General features: G+C 42.3%; 1 protein-coding gene across 1 annotated transcript; it reads right to left on the reverse strand.

Annotated features, from left to right (window-relative positions):
• Nucleotides 1-4: 4 nt before the first annotated feature.
• On the reverse strand, nt 5-20,035 carry LOC127378590 (kinesin heavy chain-like). The gene is given in 27 exon segments (XM_051427558.1): nt 5-1,824; nt 1,914-2,020; nt 2,113-2,329; nt 2,406-2,510; nt 2,590-2,661; nt 5,261-5,321; nt 5,631-5,732; nt 6,790-6,899; nt 7,004-7,080; nt 7,186-7,303; nt 7,806-8,003; nt 8,093-8,245; nt 8,509-8,715; nt 8,822-8,890; nt 9,043-9,224; nt 10,512-10,660; nt 12,796-12,889; nt 12,892-12,943; nt 13,020-13,124; nt 13,226-13,350; nt 14,280-14,367; nt 15,006-15,061; nt 15,189-15,237; nt 15,883-15,987; nt 16,559-16,632; nt 17,639-17,726; nt 19,320-20,035. Coding segments are annotated over 26 exon segments (2,868 nt in total). The 5' UTR covers nt 19,446-20,035; the 3' UTR covers nt 5-1,824; nt 1,914-1,934.
• Nucleotides 20,036-20,122: the final 87 nt, after the last annotated feature.

Consider the following 20,122-nt stretch of genomic DNA (forward strand, 5'->3'; position numbering starts at 1 on the left):
AAAATGAAAGTTAAATATCTTTATTAGCTTTAATTGCATCAGTAGTAGGTATATTCAGAGATATGATTCCACAGCCAAAAGAAACAAGGGAACTAAAAAACATTTTGCAAACTCAAAATGTACATCATGATGAATGCACCGTGTATACAAATATCCTCAGTTTGTCCTCCCTGAGCATGCCTTTAACACAAGCTCTAGTCCATGCAGTTACATTCATTTATTGGTCATGTACAGTGCGACTGCAGCCGTCCCGCTCACTCAAAACAGCCACAAACGTCAAATAACGAAGCTGATAATGGAGTTTAGAGTTGTGATATTCATTGGCAACATCCAGGGCAATGAAAGCAACAATGCTGACGCTCTGTTGCCTAAAAAGTTGCCCTTTGTATCATCGCTCTGTGCCACAAAAGTATCACCTGACCATATGGACTTGGAATAGTGTGCATTCAAAAACATGCTAAACTGGCAGCACGAAGGAAAGCAGCAGACGTTTAAATATATATCGAGGGTAAAGGGGTCTCATCGATTACAATCTTTTGCTTTAATTTTTTTAAAAGAGGTGAAGTTACTCTCATAAATCTGAAGATGCTGAACTAAGGTAATTCAGTGGAAGTCTGTTATTCTGGTGATTCAGGTGTTTCTAAAGGCACAAGGTGTGGCAGAGTGAAAAACAGACTTTTTAAGGATTGTTCGGGATTAAATTAATAATTATTTTTGGTGTTTATCTCCATGTTTTAAAAAGGTCTCTGACTGGCTGATCAGGAGCCTTACGGAGATCTTCCTCTTCCTGCTGTTATAACAAACCAGACTGTAGTACTGTACTGAGTCCCGGGGAACGCCTGATTGGCTGGTCAGTGTCTCTTCAGGACTACAGTACGATACACCAATCCTTTCGACTCAACAGCAGAATCCTACAACTCAGAATATTCAGCTATAACCTGGGACACACTTTTAGAAGTGTTTTTTTTTTGTGATTGTCACCTGTAGGGAGACAAAAGAGGTGACAGTAACTTCAAAGACAACAACAAGGTTTTAGTACAGAAATGCAACCAGGGGGCTTTTCAGCGAGGGAACAAACACTCGGCAATTTAACAAGCTGTGTGTCAGTATGTTTTCGCTGCAAGTGTGTTTTTGCCTGTAACTCGAGCTTCAACTTTAAGGTCAGTTTTCAAGGTGAGAAACTCAAAAGGTGTTAGCTGCAATGGCACTGGCTGTTAATCCCCAACCCCCCTCAACCCCCCAAAAACATGACATCTTTAAAGATTGACAAGAAGATTGACACCACTCTCATGTCTGTACATTAAATATGAAGCTAGAAGCCAGCAGAAGAGCTGCTGGTTGTAGCTTCTTACTGAATGGACAAAGATGAAAGTGGTATCAGTCTTCTCATTCTTTAAACTACTCATTTAAATGCATGAATGCTGGTTTAAGATGAAATTATAAATCTACAGGCCTTTCCTTCCCTTCCTGACGCTTCAAGCTTTGTCTAGGTGACTCACACTTTCAATTTAATCCTTCACAAAGAAACTCAGGGCCTCATTTATAAATGTTACGCTTTATTTATTCTGTTGCATAAATGAAAAATCTATAATAATTTTGATTGGTCAGTTTTTAAGAAGTAAAGCAAAAACATTTCCTAAATGAGGCCACTGATGTTCAGCAAATTAAATATGTTGTATCTCTTATCGGTATATACACAGTATGGATGATTGGATGGTGGTGACAGTCTGTCGTGATGGCCTCCTATTGGTGCTCCAACAGGAGGGGCGGGGCTTGTGGTTCCAGGTGGGGCGGTGGGCATGCGTCGAGTTGTTTATGGTCAATCTGCAGGAAGAAACAAAGAGAGTTTAAGATAAAAATAAAAAGTATTAAAAGGGTGTCAAACACCAAGTGGAATAAAAAGGATTGCTCACAGTTAAGTTGCAGTTGTGGTTTTAGTTGTGGGTGTAGATGCCTCCGGCCCTGATGGAGGTGCTGATGGGGGATGACAGTGGATGATGGCCTGGCCGGATTGGCTTTGCTGAGGCACAAAGATTTATTATTTATTATTATTATTTGGTAGTTTTATTCTCCCTTTTGTCAAAGTTTTAAAATGTCTGACAGTCAGCTCACCAATCTGTGCAGAGTAACCCCTCCTGGCCATGTTCTTGGCCCGGACGGCCTCCTTGATGCGGTCCACCTCCTGCTGGTAGCGCTTGCGGTCCCTCATGGCGTTCTCCTTGGCCTCCTTCAGGGCGTTCTCCAGGGCTTTGACTCGCTCTGCCGTGGCACGAAGACGCTTCTCCAGCTTCGGCAGCTCGCAGCGAAGGTCTGCGTTGTCTCGAACCAGCTGAGGGCAGTGGAGGAAAAGTTCATATTTCTCTATTTTATTTAATTTAAAACTCTTTTTTTTTGGGTTACTTTACCTGCTTGTGGACCTTGGTGAGCTGCTCCAAGTTGTTCTCCAGGAAGGAGATCTTCTGCTTCTGGGCCACGTTGCCAAGTCCCTCTTCACAGTCCAGCTCTGCACTCTGCAAACACAGAGCACATGTCAAACATACAGAAAAATAAATACTAAATGAGCTAAACAACCAGAGGAAGGTGATGTACCTTCTTGACACGTGTGGTGAGGTCCTGAACGAACAGTTTGCGCAGGTTGTGGAGAGTCTGCAGCTCTTTGGCCTGAGAGAAAGAAAAAAGAAAATGATAATGATGGTTAGAATTGGATCTTAGACACGATTAATCAACGTTTCTCCTGCTCAACACAATCCATAGGTCAGGTGTGGACACATTATTTAAACTTGGAAGGGGGACATGCAGTGGGAATATTTTGCAATTAAATTATTAGTTTTTTTTTTTTTTTTTTTATAAACAATCAATCAATCAATCAATCAATCAATCAATCACACACACACACACACACACACACACACACACACACACACACACACACACACACACACACACACACACACACACACACACACACACACACACACACACACACACACACACACACACCACTCTCTCTCTCTCTCTCTCTCTCTCTCTCTCTCTCTCTCTCTCTCTCTCTCTCTCTCTCTCTCTCTCTCTCTCTCCTCTCTCTCTCTCTCTCACTCACTCACTCACTCACTCACTCACTCACTCACTCACTCACTCACTCACTCACTCACTCACTCACTCACTCACTCACTCACTCACTCACTCACTCACTCACTCACTCACTCACTCACTCACTCACTCACTCACTCACTCACTCACTCACTCACTCACTCACTCACTCCAGTTAAAGTCTTAAATATCACTTTTTAAAATTTATTTAAAAAATAAAAATTTTGCCGTAAAAGGCAAGCCAGTGCTGGCATTCCAGTTCATAACCCCCTCTTTTTACCACTGCAGAAACTCGGGAGGGGGACGTAGCCCCACTCATTTTCCCCTGCAGTGGGACCGAGGCTTCAGAAACCCTGCACCGCATGGGCCGCGAACCGGGCTCTGTGTCCCATTGGTAACGACCAACCCACCACGCCACCGAGCTACTTCCACACTTGAGCTCCTCTCCGGGCACTTTTATCTTCTTACTTCAGCTCCTGGACCACAAAACCGACTCGGCCGCTAAAGGGAATTGAACACATAACTTCAGAGATTCTCCTCAGTTCTCTAACCTACTTGCCACTGAGCACCACACTGGAATGTTTTCTCCAGGCGCTTTTATCTTTTCACATCGGCCTCTGCACCACAAAACCTACCCGTTCTCATAAGAGACTCGAACACACAACCACTTGTCACTGGGCCACACTTTGAACCCACTGCACCATTTCACCTCACACTTTATCTGTATTTCTAACATCTTTTCACTTGTTTCTATGAACCTCTGACCTCAAAATTTACACAGTTGAACAAGGCTCAAACCAACATCCTACAACACACTCTGGGTTTGAACCCTCAACCTTAGACTCTCACTTAGCATCATCTCATCTCACTGAGTTACACCTGAAGCTGGAAATATGTGTTTTCATAGTCGTATTTGTTGTTCACATTACCGAGGAGACGGCTTTGAAAATGTTAGAAGAGGTGAGTTTGGGATTTGAACCCTCAATCTCATGTATCAACAGCAACAACTGCTCATCTCACTGAGCTATTCCTGCTGACGGTGCTCTTGTTATGTCCAACTTTGTCAGATTTGAACCCAGAACCTGACTGAGCTAACAACTCACACTGGTTCAACTCTTTCTCTCAGAATCTTTAAATCAGATCCTGTTGGCTTTTAAAACTTAAACTTGACATCAGTTTTGAACCCACAACCTTAAAGTTTGGGGTCACATGTGCCTCTTCTTTAGCAACCCATATTCACTTCTCACAACAACTAAAGGAGGCTCGAACCTCAGACAATTGATTTAGAGAACTTAAAGCTTGATGTTGGTGTTTAAAAACTACAAATTTAGTAGTTCATCTCGCCACTGATCTACTGTAAGTCAACAACTATTACCTACATGAACCAGTAGTTGCTGTATAAATGCTATATTTGAGCCTAAACTGTTGGGTAATTACCAATAATTCTCAGTTTTGCTTCAATGAACATTGAATATGTACGTGCTTTATGAGCATTAGCAGAGGCAAGACTTCCCCTACAAAAGGCTCATAGTTTATCCTGCTGGGAAATCTCACTAGTTGTTTGACATATTGACCGAAATACAACATAGAATTCAGATATTTTAATTCATAACACAATTTCTGGAGGACCTGCAGCTCGGCAGGAAGGAGGCTCAACCTCTAGTTCCAAGGCTACTGACTCATTTTTCTGAAGCCCTCTCCAGCACCGAGTTTCTTTCAGTTGCTCCTCCAACAGTCTGCTGCTCTTGGTCCCTGTGGGTTCCCTCAGTTTACAGACTCTGCTGCATCAGACTGACTGAGGCTGAGACTGAGGCCGGTGCATTCATCTTCTGTGTTGCAGGAAACAAGCTCGATGTCCTTCTTCATCACAGTTACTCGTTCCTGCAGCAGTTTCACACCGAGATCCATCTTGTTCAACCATTTTCTGTATGGTTCAAACTGGACTTTATGTGTTGTTTGTTTCCAAAAGTGTCATCATTGTCCTTCCATTTACTCTCAGAATCAGTGAGGGCCGACATCGATCAGCTACCTTACAGCACCTCTGGAACAAAAACCACAGACTGGCTCTGGCTGGAAGCCACAACCTTAAAACTTGAAAGCAAAAGGGCCCTTTCCTTTAACTTTTCATATATATATATATATATATATATACATATAAAGAGACACTCACCACAGTCTCCTCCAGGCCCTTCAGGTCCTCTCTGGCCTGCTCGCTCTGTTCATTCAGCAGTCTGCAGAGAAAGACCAACATTTACTAAACATATAAAGTATTTTAAAATCATTTTTGCACCACAATTTTCATTTTCACTGAAAAAACAACAACAATTAAATGATGATCATGAGGATGTGACATTTGTTTGAGGCTCTGTCCCAAACAAAACATCTTTTCTTACATCTGGAGAACAAGATTTATGGGCCAGAGTGTCTCTGCAAGGCTGGCGTACTTCATTACAATGCCGTTTGTCACATTGTACCTTTGCATATTGCAATAATATTTCCACTGATTTTGCCGACAGACGCCGGTGTTCGCTGGTACCTACATGAGTTTCTGGAGCTTTGCATCCTTCTCCTGCTCTTCAGCCTTCAGTTTGTCGTAGTCCGTCATGAGTCTCTCCTGCTCCAATAACAGACCCTGGTTCAGACTGCGGACAAAAGATGATCAATAAATATGTACAAAAGAAAAACTAAGATTATTAAATACATATTTTAATCTGTAAATAAAGGAATATTTCAGAATGTTTGGATTTATTTATACACTGATAAACACATCTGCTTTCATCCTCCATACTGACTGACCTACAGTCACACAGAGAGCTCCGTCTGTGGCTCCTCTGGCTACTGAACTAATTCCCAGAGGTCCTCACAGTCTCTGGCTGATCTTGAATCTTTGAAAACTCAAAGAGTGAAAACTGACTTTGAACCCACGAGTTACCGACTTTATTGGCTGAGCTTCACTTCACACACTCATGCTCTCTGAGCTTCTTTCTTCTCCTCAACAGTCTCTCTTCGAGTGGAAATCGGGCTGAAGTTAAACCTTGAACCATGTGTAATAAATCCTCTGCACTGAATGGAGGGCTTGCAAAACCCAAGATGGATGACACCGGATTTCACCATTTTTAAAATATTATTCCGCACACGACCAACATTTGTGGAAAAAAAGCTCTAATTTCACAGAATGGGTTCATGTTTTCCAGACTTTTTCAGAAACATTGCATCACGAAGAATATTATTTCATTTGTGAGTTGAAACCTACCTACCAACTTCCACTTTATACTTCACTGAGTGACAACTAACTAGAAGAAAACTTTTGACGTTATAAGGTCATACATTTGTGAGAAAGAAACTCAGTATGTTGTTTTCCTTTGCAATGTCTCTCCACTGTCTGGATGCTTATGATAATATGGTGAGGCAATGTGGTTCCTTGACAAGAAGATGGATAAATATAATTTTTTTCTTGTAAATCTACCACTTTTATATCAGAAATTCTGCTCTGTAATAAGGTAATGACCTACAAGGGCCCTAATACGCCGTTACAGAAAGCTCCACCAAAAGTATTTTGATCCGAAACAAAACCTTAAAAATTAAATTTTGCAAACAAAAAAGGTTTTTTAGTGTTTTTCTAAAGCTATTTGATAGATCTGGACCTGCTGTGCTTCTACGTCGCCGGTGCTTCGTGTGTGTTTACTGGTGTGTCCTCACTCTGAGAGCTCGTCCAGCATCCTCTGCTTGTCTTCGATCTCGTCTCGGAGGCGACTGAGCTGCTTCTGGTGGGCCTCCCTGTGGCTCTCCAGCTGCTCCTCCAGCGTTTTCTAGAGAGAGGAACTCATTAGAGCTGCAGTCATTTAACAGTTGGACTGCTGCAGTTTCCAGCTGCGAACAGACGGTTGTGGTTTTCAGGTTCACCTCTCCTCACCTTGATGTCATCGTCTCCATCCAGCCTGCCGATGTCCTCCTTCTCCTTCTCCTCCCCCGATACTTCATGTCTTTTCTCTGAGAGCAAACAAAGAAGACATATACGGCTCTGTTAGCAGGTGTTTCACTGACAAGAAAGAAGTTTGTGGAGTATTCTGGGTGTTCGTCTTGCCGTGTACCGACCCTGAGCGTGCAGTTTGGCGAGCTCCTCGGTCAGAGCATCCTGACTCTCCTCCAGCTGCCTCTTCTTCTGCTCCATGTTCTGCATGTAGTCAGTCAGAGACTTGATCTTGGCCTGGTGCTGAACACAGAGGGGGACGACACAAAACATGGCAAGAGAGAAGTTCTGTCGTTTATCCAGAGTGACTTTAAATAAGTATAACAAGAACAAGAAGTCCTTTTCTCAGTTTTCTCCAGTCACAGGGCACCAATTTAATAAATAATTGCATATTTCTACAACAGGCAAACATATAAAGTAGTTGTGCAGAGAAACAAATTTTAGCCTGGACACTGAGACTGAGATTTATAATACAAATGTATAATCTCCAGTGAGGTCAAATGTTGTCCCAGAGTTTCCACAGACACCAAGTACAATGAATTATGGAGAAATACAATATAATAATATAACAATATATCTTTATTTTTAAATGTAAAGGTGCAATTATAACAAAAAATGGCCTCTTGGGTTTGATTGTTTGACTTTAATTGTATTAAAGGTCCAGTGTGTAAGATTTAGTGGCACCTAGTGGTGTAGTTGCAGATTACAACCCCCTTGCCTCACCGTGTCTCTGGACCATGGTTACCTGGGAGATGAGCAGCTGACAGGACGCCAGCTCCTTCTCATTGGCCTGTATCTTGCGGTGGGCGTCGGCCTGAGCGCTCTCCAGCTGCTTGCTGCGGTTCACCAGAGATTTGACCTCGGACTTCATCTTGCTGATGTAGAGGCGAGCCACGGTGAACTCCTCCTCCACCGCCGAGCCGTTCCCCTTCGCCTCTGAGGACTGAACGGAGGAGGGAGGTTGTCAGGGTGTGAAAGATGACGTGTGTGTGTGTGTGTGTGTGTACACAGTATGTGCATGTCAGTCCTCACCGCGGCGGTCTTGGCGTCGCTGTTGCCGATGATGGCACCAATGTCGCTGAGGTCTCGCAGCAGCAGGTTGAGGACCTCGCCAGCTCTCTTCCTCTGCAGGCCGTTGAGCTCCTGCAGCTGATTCAGCTCCCTCTGCACGGCTGACAGCAACGCCTGCACACACACACATAAAGTTTAACTGATTCCTTAAAATAATGATAATAATAATAATAATAATAATAATATATGTTGTTTAGGGTCCTTCTGCATGATGAGTAGTTTTACTTTTAAATCAAATAAATGTATATTTTGATGTAAATTTAAGTATTTAATTTATATTTTTACACTGTTGCATTGTTACTTTTACTTAAATAAAAGATTTTAAGTATTTGTTACCACTAATAAACTGTAATTATCTCCTGGTTTAGAAAACTCACCCTCTTGTGCTGCAGCTCCTCGGCCAGCTGCAGGTTATCTTGCTCTCTCTCGTCCACCTCTCGGCTCTTCTGGTCGTAGTTGACGGCCAGCTCCTCCAGGGCCTGCAGCACCTCCTTCACCTCCTCCTTGGCCAGCTCGTTCTCCGTCTGCAGCCGGCACAGCTCCTCCTGGATCTTCTCGTAGTCGCGCCGCGTCGACGCCAGAAGCTGAGGGGGGACGTCGGTGAATAGATGAAAAATACGCTGACATTCACACATTGATATCAACATATATGAAACACTAAATGTAGTTTTATTGGACTGGGAGACAAACCTCTTCCTGGTCCAGCATCTGCTCCTTGAGTTTCTCAGCCAGCTGACTGTGTTGGTTAATCTCATCATCCTGCAGAAATATATAGAAATAGATAGAAAGAAGAGATTATTAAGTCTCTAATTAGTAGTTTGAATAATGCAGAAAGATGACATGTTTATTAGCCAGAGCTATGATTGAAAATATAATGCAATAAGGTCTAAAAACACTTGCAGTTGTCTCACCTTGTCATCCAGCTGTTTGTACAGGTTGCTGATGTCCTCCTCGTATTTGCTCTTCTCGTCGCCGGCGACCGAGACGCCTCCTCCGGCCGGCAGCAGGTTGTCGATGATGGGAGTGTTGTCGCACGGCTCGACGTTCTTCTGATCTTTGGAGCTCAGCTGCTCCTCCTCAGGAACGTCCTCTCCTGGAACATGGACTCATCTGTCATATCTTTTCATTCATTCATCCTTTAAATAAACACATTTTGGTCTTTGTATCGGCACGGCAAAATTAAAAAAGTTTTGACAAAATGATTGTTGGTACGTGCATCTATCGTACACTTAACATGTCTAATAAGAGTCCCGAGCTGATCACATCTACAATATTCATACTCATACTGCCACCTACAGGAAACAGAGAGTAAGCTTTGTGTAGCACTTCCCTGCATGAAGAATTGATGCTGTAATACGTATTGACCTTTTAATTGAGGTTTGCTTCAACTGAGATGAAAGCAATCAGCAAATTAGAAGACGGAGAAGAGGACAGACTGAAAAGGTGAAGAGCTGCTTCGTTTAAATGGCTCGGCATGGAGCCAGCGGCTGACTCATGTCAGAAGCACTGCATCAGCACAGTGTGTGTGTGTGTGTGTGTGTGTGTGTGTGTGTGTGTGTGTGTGTGTGTGTGTGTGTGTGTGTGTGTGTGTGTGTGTGTGTGTGTGTGTGGGTGCCTGTGTGTGTGTGTGGGGAGCGGAAGCAGAGCTGATTTGTTGCTAAGGAGGGGGAGTGTTATCAGCATCCGCAAGGGAATTAAAAGATTAAAAACAACAATGGCCAGAAAGGGAGAGAGAGCGGAATCGAGGGAGAGAGACATTAGAGGAAAGAGGAAAATGGGGAGAGAGAGAGAGAGAGAGAGAGAGAGGTGGGGTTTGACTGGTTACCATGCAACAGGGATGGAAAGAAGGGCAAGGATGCTGTGGAGGAGACACTGCAGTCTCAGAAGAGAGGATGATAGTGTGAAGTAGAAACAAAACAACACGCAGTGCAATGCCCTCGGTAGTGTTTTTAAATACAACCTGTAAGCACTGTCATGTGATTGATCTACTGACATTAAAGGAAAAACCTGCATGAATGAGTAGAGAAACATAAAGAAAAAACACTAAATGAAGGAATATCTTTAAGAAAAATGGTGTCCATGCTTCCATTAGAGTTCCAGTAACTCGGTGAATCATGTTTCTTTCTCTTTCAAAGATCCAGTGTGAAACATTTAGGAGAATCTATGAGCAGAAACTGAATATAATTAATCATAGGTATGTTTTTTATTAATGTATAATTACCTGAAAATAGTAATAGTTACCTTAGAATGAGCTGTTTTTATCTACATAGGTAGCAGGTCCATGTTTCTACAGTAGCCCAGAAGGGACTAAACCAAACACTGGCTCTAGATACAGCCTGGTTGCAACCATTAAATCGCACACGCTGTTCTTTTAACTCACCATTCCTCCAGCGGTTGAGTTCAGCCTCCAGCCTCTGGATGATGTTTTTCAGGCTCTTGTTCTTCTCTTTCTCCTTCTCGTATTTCTTCTTCCACTCCTCGGCCGTCAGCTCCAGGTTCACAGACACCGTGTTCTTGATGGTCTTGGCTCTAAACAGACGCAGACGGTACAGAGTGAAGTTTAGATATTCTAACGGGCAGACGCCGAAAGACAACACTCCTCTCTGAAGACGAGGACACACATTTAAATGCCTCTTCCTATTTTTGTTGACAAAACATCTGCTGCAAAAACTTCCACTCAAAAATGTCCAAAAAGGAGCCACAAATAGTGCAATTTGTAAATAAGACATTACACTACAAGTAGTTGAAATACTCATTCTACACACTTCAATATTCTGTGTTTCTGTGGCACTAAAGCTCACTTGTTTATCTCTTTCTGTTTCTGTATTGAATGTAAACCTATAATAATTCTATTATTATTATAATTAATAATTATAACAACAAATAACAATGAATTAAAATGAAAAAATCTGATGTTCCAGTATGTTAAAACAAAGATTCATCGATCACTTTTTATTAATAAACTGATGTATTTGTCCATATAATGCACTGAAACACCTCCTAGGTTTCCACTAGTGCTTTCTGGTTAAATAAAACGTCACTGCAACGGGCAGTCCACTTTAAATGGACATAAACTGTGTGAGTCTGACATGTTGTTTTCCTCTAATGGTGGTAATGTCATTTTGGACTGTACCTCTTCATTTCCTCTCAGTTCATCCTCAGCAGAGGGCAGATGGCTGCACAGTAATCAGTCATCTGCCCGTCACTGCTGCAACTCTCTGGTTTATTACATTTGCAGCCTGGTCACACAACATGTCATTAAAGCTGTAATATGAAACATTTATGCATTAAGATATCTCTAACGTCTAGAGCTATGGTCTATATGTAGTTGAGTTGTTTCCAACAATGTTCAAACTCTGTGGATCTGTCTTTTTATTCAGGTAACGCTGCGTTTCTCCAGTCACGTTGACAGCGTTGTGGTTGTCTGCCAGAAGCTGTCACACATTGACTGTTTATCCAGTCTGAAGCCACATTTTTACCATCCACTGTTTAGATCTTTTTAACTCTAGTTTTGAACCGGATGAAGGATTTTAGTCATCCGACGTTCAGTGTTTTTAGCAGTTTTAATCAGCGGGTCTGTTTGTTTTGGAGAGGAGGAGACCTCTGTGAATAACTGGGCTCCCGGTAGAAACCTCCTGAACCATGAACATTTTGATGTGAGAGACCCCCTAGAACATACTCACATCTCATTTAATAATGAGAGAAAGGAAAAGGAGAAAAGACAGGATATTGTGGCTTACTCTTCATTTTACAATTAACATGAAGGCAACATGAGCCTGGACTGCTGTGCCACAACAAAACAAAAACATAACAAGTGTGGAGGGATCTATAAATAGAAAAAAAGCCAGATGCACAGTGGGAAACTCAATGCCATCTGGTTGTTAGTTCTCAGCACTGACGTCAGTGAGTCAACGTTCACATTCAGACCTCTGTAGGGCTTTGACTCACTGCTGTCCTCAGTGACAAACTCATTACTGGACTGTACAATTTGTTAAGATCAGTTAGCGCCTTCCTCACGAGGAACGTGTCACAACTCTAGCCTCTGAAAACCTGCATCAATCTGTGATGCTGGAAAAGGTCAGTGGTGCAACAGATTTTAAATTTTCCATCCAGCTGCTTTTATGCACATTTTCGATTTACACATAAAAAAAAAACGTGAATGGAAACAGCCTTATTAGACCTGACTGACTCAATCTTGACATAAAAAGGATGAAAAAGCACATCCTAAAGTCCACAAACGTCACTAGCTAATAAAACTGGGAGCTACTACTATCAGTTTCAACTCTGAATTAATCATGACATATGAAGCCTGTGACAAAAACATCAGATGTGTGGAGCTCTCGGTATTCGTGGATGGAAACGCACTTAAATTTGCATTTTCTTCTGCTGATTTTCCTAAAATTCGGTTAGAATTACTAACATACTACATTTGAACGGAAACCTGTGCGGGTGTTCCTCTTTAAAGAACTGTTCTGTACTGTTTTGTTCTACTGTCACAGGATATTAACAACTTTTAACTGCCTTCAATTTCCAAAAAGTGAGAGCTGATATTTTTTCAATTCCAAGAAAGTTAATTCTCTCAAAATGTGGCTGAAAAATGTAGAAAAAAATCTAATTTGTGGAGTTAAGACTTTTTCTCTTTTCTCTCAGCCCATCAACCTTACCTCTGCCCGAACATGAGCGTGGACTTGGTCTCGGCCTCGTTGTAGATGGACGGCGAGCAGCAGATGATGATGGTGGTGCGACAGTTTCCCCCAGAGAGTCCTGCAGGATCCGTGTCATCTTGCTGTCTCTGTACGGCACGTGGGTTTTCTGAAAAATAAAATGTATCACTGTCACGCCTTCATCCTCAAATGTGCGGAGGTAGAGGTGACTGTGAGTAACGTACCGTTCCCTCGGCTAGAGCTGAGATGACGTTTCCCAGCGCTGACAGAGATTTGTTGATGTTCTTCGCCTCGTCCAGCACGGCTCCCTCTGCTCCCGTCTTACTGACCTGTTCAAACAGCCAGCAAGCACATCACACATTAGCTTAATAATTCATTAAACTCTACAGTAAATATGGATTCCATCTTTATGCTCTTAACTAAGACTGACCTTCTCGCTGCCCGCGAGGTCGACCAGGTAGAGCTTCCCCGACAGCTTCTTCTCCGTCTCTATGTTTTCCTGCTTGATGTTGATGAGGAAGATGCTGTGGCTGCGGGAGCTGTGCTCATTCATGTCTAGAAGATAATTAAACAAAAAAAAAAAAAACAACGAATTACTGTTACTTACTTAAATATTGCACTTTTTAATCCACTACATGTATCTGACAGCTTTAGTTAAGATCCTCTTCAGACATTTATAAAGAAATATATACAAATATTCTGCTTGGACTAATAATGACTGTATTAAGTGTGTCTGATATGTTTATTTCTGCAAACAATAATATATAATTTTCACATTAAAATGCTTAAAAGGGTATCTACTACTTTCAAAATTTCAGAGTTTATGAATAAAGGTTTTCCTGCTGGACACAAGATGTCTCCTACTTCGCTGTGAAGTCCATTCTCAGTGTCTGTGCACTGGTGGTTTCAAGTTTATACATCACACTTGTAGAAGCTGCATACTGGACCAGACAGAAAATTGTATAAAAAGTTCCCTAAACCGCAAATAATCTGCTCAAAATTCCTCCAAATCAACCAAACTTCATTGTACATTTTTAATTATGATATAAAATATCTATAAAATACGACACTTAGTCAGTCAGATGATAGAAAACGGGCCCCTTAAATAAAAGGTTGGGAACCACTGCTTTAAATTACGATTCCCTTAGAGAATCCAGAATATGATTTTAGTATCAGAATTTTGTTTTCTTCTGTCCTCTCTCAGTAATCATGTCACAACCCCTCAGATCGATCCTGTGACCCCTTTGGACGGGCCCGACCCCTAGGTTGGGAACCACTGGACTAAGCTATAAAGTATTTAAAACTTATAATGTCACATAGAATCATATATTAGTCAAAGGGGGACTTTATTCTGCAGGAAAAATGATTTTATACATTTCTGCTTGAGCAGGATTTAGTCTGCAGTGGTTTAACTTGTAATCGAGTAGTTTTACATTATTGTTTGACTACTTTTACTTCAGGATCTTTACAGATAAGATACATACTAGTCACTGCCACGTGCCGATTGGCTTTGCCCTCATCGATGACGTCCATCACCTCCTCTGGACTGGACACGAAGCGCTCAGTGCAACCCTGACACAGAAAAAGATCAGGACCTTGTGTTTAACTGTTGTAATTATTCCAATTTATAACACTTCTTTAATCTTTTTGTATAGAAAAAATCATCCACATCCACCAAACACCTGTGAAAACCATAACCTACCCACCGACTGAAATAAACTGTTGAAACTGATTTCTGGATCCTGTGTTTGAATGTGCACACCACATCGGATGTTCAGTGAGCCAACGCCACCAACGCAATAGCTTTTTCAAGCAGGATAATGGTGGATGTTAAAACAAAGTGTAATAGAAGCACAACTAAAGAGGAGTAGACACAGGATAAATAAGGCATAATGGACACCAACGGCCATTATCCCTAACGTATGCTGTGTTTTTGAGTTAGGGTTAAAAGCTCCTGAAAAAGCGAGCAAGAGGAGCTTCTGTTGAAATTGTTCTGTTAACTGAATCACTCATATTTCCCAGTTGTCCACAGTCTATAATGCATTATATGTTGTGATGAATGAAAACCACAAGTAAATCACAGTGATAGCATTACTGTGTAATCTCATCTGCTGCCGATTAGCTGGCAGGAAGAGTTCTGATGATTATTACAGATACCAGAGGATATTAAATCCATGAATTTATATCAAAGTCTTGTGCAGTTCACCAACCTTGACATAGGGCACTCTGTTTTTGTCTTCGTGCACAGCGAGGTTCGTCTTCGACACTTCAAACAGAACAAAGATTCAAGTCAAAAATTCCTTTTTATTGAAATATTCATCAGGCAGAACCCTCCACTGATCCCTTAAATTTACCTTAAATGCTATAAACCTGAGATAAATGGTCTTTCTTACCGTCCAGCAGGTCTCTGATCTTGTCCAAGTAGATTTCGAAATAGGAAACCTGCAGAGAGAAACTCCAAACTTAAGTCATCAACAGAGGAAATCCAAATTTTAATGAATACTTCAATTAACAGACTAATTGGGATCCTGCTTTTAATTGTTTTACCGGTATGCATGTACTTGTCGCAGTGTTTGCTATAAATACAGGTGTATATGTTTATTTGAGATGTTAAATAAATAAAATCAATATCAATTATCTCAATCTTTGCATAAGCATAAATTAGTTAAATGTGAAAAACATCACTTAAATGTTCTAATTTTCTAAATTGCAGATTTTGTTGTGTGGGACCTACAAGAAATTTGGGATATTTAATTTATTTATTCATGTAAAAATGTGTCAGCAACACACCGAAATGTCTCTTTGTCACTCTGTGAAGTGGGTGAAGATCTTCAATACAACTCAAACTCCATCATTTTGTACATTTTCCAATGAAACCACACAAGTTTCATGAATTTGGTAACTATTCCATCTTTAATTCATCATTAGAAACCAGTAAAATTACAGGAGAATGTTTTTAAACTGTTGAAAGACTTGACTTGATCGAGACTTGAGATTTCCAAGGCCCAACAGGTGAATTAGGAATCAGTATTACAGCTGCTGCAGTTGTTTGTTTTTCTGAGGCTTAAACTTGTTTAGTTTTTTTACCTTGATGTGAAACTCGAGGTTCTCATCCATGGAGTAGATGTGGTCAAAGATGTCGTGGGAGATGCGAGGGATGATCCCCATCAGCTGGGGGTCGTGCAGTTTGCCCTGAACACAGCAACGGATATTGACATTTTAATGCTTTTCAGTGTTTGCTGAACTTTGAAAGCTGCTCGAGGGGAGTTTTCAGGGGAAAATCAGGGCTCAAAGGTGGAATTAAAACTTCATATAAAGAATTCTTTTCATCAGACACTCACAGATCACATCGGGGAATTAAAAAGAGGCTTTAGGCTGCTGTCTTGCTTGGATTAGTGAAGTAATGATGCCAAATCCTGATCTCCTGTGAGTGCTGTTGCAGATTCCGCCTGTGCCAAGAATTCTACTTTTTCCACTCGAAATGTACGACACAAACAGTCTTTGAACGCATCAGTGTTTGCAGGAGTTTAACCTTCCTGGTACAAGACGCTGTCTGCTATCTCGCTGACTCCTTGAATCTCAGCCGGCGTACGAGCAGGACTGGGTTTAGAGTTTGTGGTAAGTCTGTTACACAATGCCTGCCGAGCTCTAATCCTCTGATTGGAGCTCAGAATAAAGGTCACAGGCAGCCTTTAGACAGGATTTATCGATTGGTGGATGAGAGTCAAAAGTCAGCGGTAGATGGACTGAATGAGCCTCTCACCTCCATGGTGTGCGTCTTCCCAGAGGACGTCTGTCCGTAGGCGAAGATGGTCCCGTTGTAACCGCCCAGCACATCTGGAACATCACAAAAACACATTTATTTGTGAAAGCAAATATCTAATGTGTATAAATAACTCCTATAAATGCTACTGCTATTAATATCGCAGTATTTATTTCTCCCCTATAAGTATTAATGTTGCTTCCAATAAAATTATTGCTTTTATTATCAGAGCCAATACTGCTATCACAGAACAAGTCCTCAAATAAAGTCCAAGTCAAGTCTCAAGTCTTCAAATCAGGTCCAAGTCAAAGATTTTTACATAGCTGGCACCGAGTCATCTCAACACAGAGGCCTGATGATAAAATATTCGGTCTGTTTATTACATTTTCTGAGATTTTACCAGGGCAGGGCGACGCTGACACTAATGTTTCTGCTTTGGAATTCAGGTGCAGAGAATCGGGTCTCAAGTAAGTCAAGTTTCAGAGCAGTCAAGCCAACATTAATGTCACTAAACAGATTCAGGCACTTTATTTAGCAGTTATTTGTCCCTGACATGCAACTGAATTTGATGATGTAACAATATCATCATTATTAAATCAATATTTCCACTTTTAGCTTTTATTTATTTCTTGGCTGTGAAGGACCTGGGGGTGTATACAGTTCAGCTTCACAAGCAACACAAACTATTAGTCTTTGAAAGCAGCATTTTCAGAATAAAGTCTCCTCAAAACATCGTAAATACTTCAGGATTTGTCAGGTTTTCTCTGTGAGCAGACGTGTTGAATTGCAGACACTACAGATAGAGAACCTGAGGCAATCCCCCAGTCAAAGTTATGTTTCCCACTGAAACTGAGACAGCTTCATTTAGGATCCCACCTGTAGCCTTTCAAACGTCTGTGTCTCCCAGGATATCTCTAATCTACAGCTCTGACTTCTACCATCACTCCTGCTGCTATCTCTAATCTAAAATCTGTTAAATAACCAACATCAAGCAACTCAAACGTCACAGACAACAGATGAAGTGTGTGTGCAGTGCATACAGACACACAACAGACCACGGTTACAGAACGACATCCATACCTTTCACTATCTGTTTGGCACACTGGTCGTACACTTGCTCCTGTGACGTGTTGGGAGGCAGCACGCGGTCGAACGCGTAGGGTTTATTCTGTTTCAAACAGACACAGGACACATTAGAGACTGCAGTACATCACATACAAAGCACACAAATAAACTGAAACTAAGCAGAATGGGGCGAACCTTTGCACTACAGTTGAGTTTCTTTCTGTATTGCATGCAGGATCTGACACTTTCTCATGTTCAGACAATATTAGATGCTTGTTTCTATCACTACGGTGTTTTAAAATTGCTCCAGTAGCTTCCAGGACCTTCGGGTGTGACCATCCATCACTCCTGCTGCCCTTGTCCAAACCACTGACTCTGTCTCTCGGGGGGGTAAAAGCCTCATTGCTGTGAAAAGCCGCTCTCAGCACTTGGAGGCAGCAGCAGCAGCAGCAGCTCTCTCGCTCTCTCTGAACTCTGAGATAAAGCAGAGAAACCACTGACACGAACAGTATCGGAGCGTACGGCCACAGTTGGGGCGGCTCAGTAATCTGTTTCTGCAGTTTGATTGATGGCACGAGGCGGTGACGAGCAGTTTGTGTTTCTGGGCAATAATGCAGCTGAATGAATAATGCAGGACGTGCAGGCCGCTGATGGTGAAACTGTACAGAACATTTTACAGATTTTAGGTGCTGAGCCCGACCAAGGACTTCTATTTTTATGCCATGACTTTGCTTTTCTTGTTTTTTTCAGTTGTAATTATTGTGCTGTGTTCAAGGACGGGTGGGGAAATGCAGCATCGAGCACTTTATAAAACATTACTTCCCGTTGCTCTAAAGCAAGTGGCCTCATATCTGTGTGGTTCACACTGTGGTTGAACACAGTATTGACGCTCCTGAATCAGCACATTTCATAATGGTGAGTCAGTGTAAGTGTAACCTTTGACCCCTTAACCTCCAGATGATTACTTCCTTAAAGCATCAAGAAAAGAAAGTCTCTCTGTTATCAATATATTTTCTCTTTTTCTTCAACACACACGTTTATGACGGTGTTAAAGTTTAATTTTAAGGTTTTTTTTAACTAAATGTTTATATCATCATCACAGGAAACGCATCACAGCTGAGCTGGCTCCTGATTGGCTCGTTAAGAACGACTTAAATCTGAAATAAACGTCCTTTTTTTAATCCTTTGTGCTGTGTTTATCTCCTGTGGTTCCTGTAATATGATGGTATTTAATAAAAAGTATATTATAGACTTGTGTGTCTCTAACTTTTACATAAAATATATGTAAACACATACCAATATCCATGTTATTGTTTGTCTCTGGACAGTTTTATATGATTATTATTAATCTATTATAAATAACGCATCACTAGTAGCAGCAGCCTGTCCTGCAGTAGCTATATGAAGCAGGAGTTTGTGTTATATTCTGTTTTAACTCGTTTATTTCCATAACTTTGCGTCCACTGACGGCCTGTAGTTTCAGCCTTTATATGAGCTGTGTGGAGCTTTATGGGGAATCGGATGTTCTCTCTCTCTCTCTGGCTCACTGCGCACTTGGCACCCGAGCCTGCCTGCAGAGCTTCAGGTGACTTTCTTCCTCTAAACACTGCGGTGTTTGTGTTTTCAGCTCCACACAGACATCATCGTCAACAACAACAACAACAACAACAACAACAAAAGGAGAGGACAGACTTGCCGTTATGACCACGGTGTCGTCGTCTTTGAATTTGGGGATGTATTTGTCTCCTCGGTTGATTTCGGCCTCGTTCAGCGGCCTGAAGCGACACATCACTCTCACCCCGCACTCCGACGCATCCATCATGTCTGCCGCTGGCACTGTTCACACCAAATACTGCGGGGAGGGCGCGCACAGCAGGCTGGGAGACAGGCGATGGAGCAGTCTATTGTAAGCAAGGGTGGTGCCCAAAGTGAGGTTCGGGGATCACCAGTGCGGCCTTGATGAGTGTCCCTGCGTCCCGGGCCAAGTGAGAGTTCAGAATGGACTAAAACAGGGAGTCAAACCATTATTGGCAACCGACCCGGTTCCTGGGGGGGTGAGACGTCGGGGTTTCCTGGTTTTATCCACGCAGGAAAGTTTAGGGACGTCCGATGCGCAACGCGTCCTTCATCCGAGCCGAATATCTCCGGGATTCTTCGGCTGCGCCATGGCCAAACCGGATCAACCGCAGCGCTGCGTCCCGGTGCGGAGCTCAGACGTCGGTGTGCGGGTCTCCCTCTGCAGCGGCGGCACCGACAGTCGAGCACACGGTTGGACTGATGTGTGTGTTCCTCAGCGGCGGGGGGAGACTCGGAGGGTGCTGCCCGGTTTGCGGAGAGAGAGAGCCCGGAGAGGATGCGCAGAGACAAACCGCATCGTCCTGACTTGCAATAAAAGCGCGCTCCCGGCACGATGCTGCGGCGCGCGCCCGTGCCCTGCATCAGCACCATCGCTGAGCTGCTGCTCCTGTGCACGCGCACAAAAAACCCCTGCATTCATTA

This window comes from Dicentrarchus labrax, unplaced genomic scaffold, assembly GCF_905237075.1.
Source record: "Dicentrarchus labrax unplaced genomic scaffold, dlabrax2021, whole genome shotgun sequence".
Taxonomy (NCBI): Eukaryota; Metazoa; Chordata; class Actinopteri; family Moronidae; genus Dicentrarchus; species Dicentrarchus labrax.